This window comes from Orycteropus afer, unplaced genomic scaffold (assembly GCF_000298275.1).
Source record: "Orycteropus afer afer isolate SDZICR_OR568_19922 unplaced genomic scaffold, OryAfe1.0 scaffold00154, whole genome shotgun sequence".
In the NCBI taxonomy this organism is placed as follows: domain Eukaryota; kingdom Metazoa; phylum Chordata; class Mammalia; order Tubulidentata; family Orycteropodidae; genus Orycteropus; species Orycteropus afer.
Window position 1 is genome coordinate 3,181,509 of NW_006921741.1, and position 6,517 is coordinate 3,188,025.

The following is a 6,517-nucleotide window of genomic DNA, read 5'->3' on the forward strand; positions in this document are numbered from 1 at the left end:
GGCAGGACTCAAGATACATTCCACTTGTGTTGTCCCAACAGAATTAACCTAAATCCCATCACAGAGTCGATTGCCAGTCATTTTAGGGAATGACTACTACCAGCTGCCCAGCCAAGTTGATACCTGACCTTAACTACCACACCACCCCAAACAGGCATGGATAATGGGATTTACGAAACACCACAGAATGGAGGACAATGGCTAGAAGGGCCACATCAAGCAATTCACTGCAGACATCATGCCTAGTAAAGCAGAGAGTCAGAGATTAAGAGGAAGACCCTCAATGGAATGGATTGACACAATGGCTGCAACAATGGGCTCAAATATGAAAGTCATTGAGAGGATGATGTAGAACCAGGCCTTGTTCATTCTGCTGTACATAGGGTCACTATGAGCCAAAACCAACTCAATGACATCTAACAACAACAACAACATTTTATGCTATATTGCTCAGTCATATATTTTTTGACACATTAAGTATATTTAGTAAATACTGGTAGAAAGAATGAGTAAATAGACAAATGGGCCATTTTACATAATTATTAAGTTCCTTACTGTTCCCTGCCCCCAACTTGGGATATCTTCTTCCTTCATGATCATTGCATGTCAAATTCCTATTTAACTTTCATAACCTAGCTGATTTACCACTACACCCATGAAGCTCTGTGGAAGGAATTTGTCCCCTGTCTGAATTCTCATGGTATTTCATGGGTAGCTTCAGTGATCATGATTTTATATCTAGTAGTAGGGTTACTTTTTTTGTCCATTTGAAAGTTCCTTGAGGACAAAATTCCATGTATGTTTCATCAATGAATAAATTAAAAATTATTATTTTTATCAATGCTTAGCAAGTTCCATGACACATTCACATAAGTCATTAATTCTGACATGAATGAATGAATGAATGAATGAATGAATGAATGAATGGATTGCAACTGCTCTATGATTGGCAGAAGACCAGCATCAGCAACAGGATGGAGAGAAGAAATATACTGAGGACCTGTTGACTTTTAACATGAATGTCTTTACTAAATCCAAGTATGATGACTAGCAACATATGGAAAAAACAACTTTGCACATTGCAGCAAGAGACAATGTGGCACTGTTTGGGAAGAGAGGTAATGTAGTCTCTCTTAAAAAGTGGTGGAGACAAAAGAGTTTATAACTGCATGTTCAGGCCCTTATCTCATGCCCAGAGAAGTACCTAGCACATAGCAGGAAATGTAAGTGAAGTGAATTAAATAATGTGTGAATAAAAACATGTCAGTTTCTATTAAAAGGACTACTAACTGTGACTTTTATAAGCATATCTGGGAGAAGGCAGTTTTTTAGATGGTCCAAATGGCTAATATTACTCCCTGTTCCTTCCTCCCTTCTAGCATTTTTGGGCTTCACAACAAACCATTGCATCTACCCCTATGGAGACTAAAGGTTTGCTTAAATAAGCAGCAGGGCCTAAAGAAATACAATTACAGGCTAAGAAATATGGGATGGTATCCCTATGTCTGATTACCTCCCTCTTCAAGTAATCAGGCAGGAAAACTGGCATTGTACTCTGTGCATTGAAGTATGCAACTCCTGGAATATAAAACCAGGTGGTAGAAGATCCTCAGCGTCCTTGGTCCATAGCACAGATAGGGGAGGGACCTGTGGAAGTTTTCTATACCACATGGACAGTTTTTGAGACAGGAAGGACCACTTATGGTGGAACTTTTCATATTTTACATGGTCTGTTGTCTGTGAATATTAAAACACCTTTCATTACTGCTAACATACACATCTCCTGTATGCAACTTGATCCAGACAAATTTAATATAACCCCCATAGAGTGATTGGTAATACTAGGTGGAATTATCATCCCAGTATGTGGGTGGGAATTTGGAATCTTGAGATAGCCTTTAAGACAACCTGAATGTGTAATGAAATATCCACTTCCTTGAAAAATAAAACACCAAAACCTTTAATTTACCTGACCCCCAAATATACTGTCTAGAAGGATGACTTTATGAAGTCAGTAACAGAACCATTACACAGGACTTCATGAGAGAGGTCTTTATTACTCATTCATTCATTAAATACGTATTTTAAGGCTTATTTTGGCCAAACATTTACATGAGAATATAGGGAAAATTCTGTGTTGGCATTTTATACATGAGGTTCTTGTGTCGAGCTGATAAAACTGCTTAAGATTCCAGATTTGATCTCCATCAAATACTCAAACTCTGAAAGATTTCATGGTTTGTTTTTCTTTTTTCATGCACAGACTTTTTTTTTTTTTTTTGATAGTATACCATGCAGGGATCAATTGCTTTAAATTTCCTCTTAAATTTTAGGCTGTAAGGGGAGTTTCCCTGGAGCAGATTGTATCATGACCTGAGATTTTATGTCAGGTTTATTATTAGTCCACTGAACTACACAGACTGACAAAGCATCTGTGATCTATACCTGACTGTATATGAGAGAGATGATCCAGACCATGCAGGTAGCTCTCTGCATGCTAACGATGTATTGGGAATCTATACTAATAATACATGCACAGAAGAATATTCTTCCTCTCCAAGAGAAAAGAATCCTGCTTGTGAATTTTCAGGTCACTTTCCCTCTGGCCAGCCACATCAATATGCAACTATCCTCTGCAAACATTTTCAAATATTTGATTTTATAAGAGATTCAGGTTTATCTCAAAAAGCTGACATAGTTTGTCATTTTCCTTAGTAAAACTGAATGGAGAATGTTAGATGAAGTATGCTTTAGGATTTATTAAGGTACACAGGCAGTGCAGATATTACCTGTCTTGTCAATGTGTCATACTGTGGTGGCCTGCATGTTTCTTTGATGCTGGAAGCTATGGCACCAGAATTTCAAATACCAGTAGGGTCACCATGGTGGATAGGTTTTCACAGAGCTTCTAGATTAAGACAGACTAGAAAGAAAGGTTTGCTGATCTACTTCCAAAAATTAGCCAATGAAAACTCCACAGATCACAACAGATTACTATCTAATATAGTGCTGGAAGATGAACTCGCTAGGTTGGCAGGCATTCAAAATACCCAGTGACTGCAACAAGAGATTAGAAATTACCAGTGATCCTACAAATAAGGCAGGACTGGGTAACAGTTTATCATATTGTTCACCATATTTGGGGTCACCATATTTGGAGCCAACTGAAATAACTAATAACAATATGTATGTGTGAAGTAGGAGGAATTGGGAACAGCTAACAGAATGGAAAAAAAAAAAAGAGTAATATGTGGACTTTGAGAACTGAATGCAAGGTTATTTTTTCCCAGAAGGGTTTATTCTCTGTATAACACATAAGCACACCAATATCACTCTACTGTAAAGCTTTTGTCAAGGTTTTTTGTTATTATCAGGTGGATTTCAATAGAAATAACTTTATGATGCAATATAGACAAAGCTGGTAGTTAAAACTGTCATGCATTAACTGGAAATCCTACAGTTAGAAACTCTTGTTATTTGATTCATTCATTCCCAACATGCTCACCACTCTTTCATGAGCCAGGAACTGTGAAAGGCCTTGGGAAGAGACACATCTCTATATTCAAGGAGTTCAAGACAGGAAAATAATAAAAGAAACATATATAGCCTAGTTCCTTTCTCTAACTTACTTTCTTTTTCTCCTCCACACTCCAAAAAGCTAAAATAAAATTAGAGAGACAGACAGGAAACATTTACAGTAAAATATGTTAGGTGCTAAATCAGAAATGTGTACAAGGAAGCAAGAATGGAGAAAATAACTGTCTGGCCAGAGAAAGTTCCAAAAAGGAGGAAATATTTGAGCTTCACAAAAAGTATCCCATTCTCCTTTATAAAACAAAGGAAGAGGAGCTTGGTAAGTATACACACCAGTTTCCAGTTCAAAGCAGAATCATTATCGCTTATTAAGATTTAGAGAGCTCCTCACAATTAGTTTTTTAAAAAACTATTTGCAAAATTATATAAGTTTGACAGCTTCAACTCTCATGATAAACTCACATTTACCAAGTAGAAAATAATGGTTCAATTTGAAGGACATCAAATATCACACAGTCTTTGAAACATTTCAGTGATTCCCAAATCACAGAAAAAAAAAAAAAAAAATATATATATATATATATATACATGATTGCATCTATCTTGCATTATCAAAATAACTTGAATTTCAAAGATTTATTTCAACTAGTCACAGAAGCATATCTCTTTGATTTCTATGTCAAGGATAATGCTTATCTTCAGCAGTAACACATAATTTGTAGCAGGAGTTAATTTTAAAGAAATTTCTCTAATTCCTAGTAGATGATCTCAATACTTCAAAAGAGATTTACTTTAAAGAATCAAAGATTTTCATACTCTTCTTCTACATCCTATTTACCTCATCTCAGCTTAGAAATTTGGCTAGACAAGTTCCTCCAGTGGGATCAATTATAATCACAAACATTCTTCTTACAATATAAAACACAATGATGCTGACTCACTTAGTAATTCATTTTATATATCATACATTCCCAACTAGACAGATTTACCAAACATAGAACAATCACACTTTTTTAAGAGAGGGTTGACAGTAGATTTGACTTGGGTAAGTGAAAAATGGAAATTTAAAGGCTAACTTTGGGTTTCTTGTTTTAGGTATCAAATGCTGTGCAAAAGATTGTCAAGACTCTCTAAATAGTTTTGGAGGAACTAATCTGAAAATAAACACTGTAGTTTATTTCAAATATTGATATGAGGAATATCAATCTCATTCCCTTTCTTTAGTATGGGTTACTATTAGACAGTGTGATCTTCAATGGGATGAGTTTGGTGGACCACTGTTTACTCCTCTCACTAATCAGTCTTTTGGCCATATTAAGAAGTCAGATTACATACAGAGCAAAAATAGACATATATTTACATCAAAGAAGAACTACAAAAACACTACAATGTCTTAAAGCACATAGAATAAAAGCCATTTTTCTGTAGATATAAAAGGGAAAATGGAGAAAAATCACCCCTAGAAAAATGAAAAGAAATTTTCCTTACCGGAATGAATGCATGTTGCATAGCTTGTTCACATTGTTTTAAGGAAGCAATAGTATCCCACAAAAGCTGATAATTCTCAGCCCGGGAAGCACTTGGCCGTTGCATAGCGAAAGCTGGTAATACTCAAACTGAGCTCAAAGAACCCAGTTGAAGAAGGAAAAAAAAAAAAAAACCCTGCAGATCTGTTACATAAACTTCTTAATTAGATCTGCTACACAAACTGCTATCTTAAGACTTAAAAAAAAAAGTTAATCAGAACATTTCTTTTGGGGGATAACTGGGCATGACTTGAACAGAGACAGATGTTTTCATTGGGAAGGATTTTTGTTCCCACACTTGTGAAAAGCAAGCCCATCAGTGTTCCCTTGTCTCCAGGCCTGGTGACACCGCACATATCATGAATGTGTGGAGGGAAAGGAGTAGGAGGCAGAGAGATGTGAAAAATATATCTACCAAAAGATCTGGGTGGTAGGCCGCGGAGGCAGGAGTTGAGTAGCTTGTGATAAGTAGTGAAACTGAAGTCTGTTACATATAAACATAAATGTATAGGTGTTTCCAATTGTCTGCTGAGATATACATACATTTATTCATAATCACACAGGGTTATTGAATATGCTCAAATCTTTTGTTTTAGTAAAAATCTATATGTGATATATTCTTCACTTACAGATTATTAGGATCTTTTTTTGCTACAGGTTTGTTTATTTGGGATTACACCTAAATAATATAGCTAGAAGGTTCAGGAATATAAAATATAGTTTGTTATTTTAAAATATAAGAGTAATTAGAAGATCTTTGTATTGCATTATATATTGGAAAGTCATATTCATTTCTTGTTCTAAATATAGTTTATATCGATAACACAAGACAAATCATATCTTCAAATACTCTTGGGACTGGAGAGTGGTTTTCCTAGCACTGAACATATAAATTCCAAACAAATATATTTGCTCACTTTAACAACAAAAAGGCTGAACACTAAGTAAAATATGAACAACAGTGTTTAGAGACAGATTCTGAGTGTTCTGTCACCTAAAACAGGAGTCCAGAAAGAAAACCAAGGCTCCACCTGATCCTACATTCTCTGTGAGATTGCTAAGTTAGGGGTGTGATATATCTTCAAAGAAGGTGCTGAACTCAGAAGTCCTGAAAGTATCATACTTTCAGGGTTAGCTTCATAGTCAACAACAGAGATAGTTAATTATTCAACCATTCTGGACAGATAAGCAACAAACTGAATAAATACACAGCAAAATGAAGAAATTGTATATTTAATTGACCTAGAAAATCCAAGGGGTGCAAAGCAAGGTACAAATTTTAAGAAAAAGTTTGATAACATAAATGGACAACTTTAGCCACATTATTTTTGGAAGAACTGTATGATTTGGGTTACCTAGTTTTTCTGCATTTGTACCCTGGTGATGGAGAGAATCTTCTAGTTCATACTAATGACCTTGTAATATGAGAGTCCCAAAGACTGACATTAGCAAAGTAT

The 6,517-nt window shown here is 35.5% G+C and overlaps 1 protein-coding gene across 1 annotated transcript in view; it reads right to left on the minus strand.

Annotated features, from left to right (window-relative positions):
• The window catches only part of DLG2 (discs large MAGUK scaffold protein 2), a 1,122,948-nt gene extending 1,117,821 nt beyond the window's left edge, over positions 1 to 5,127 (minus strand). Inside the window, exon 1 of the mRNA XM_042781713.1 lies at positions 5,023 to 5,127. Coding sequence (XP_042637647.1) covers positions 5,023 to 5,127 — 105 coding nt within the window. The remainder of the gene's footprint in view (positions 1 to 5,022) is intronic.
• Between the last annotated feature and the right edge of the window lie 1,390 nt (positions 5,128 to 6,517).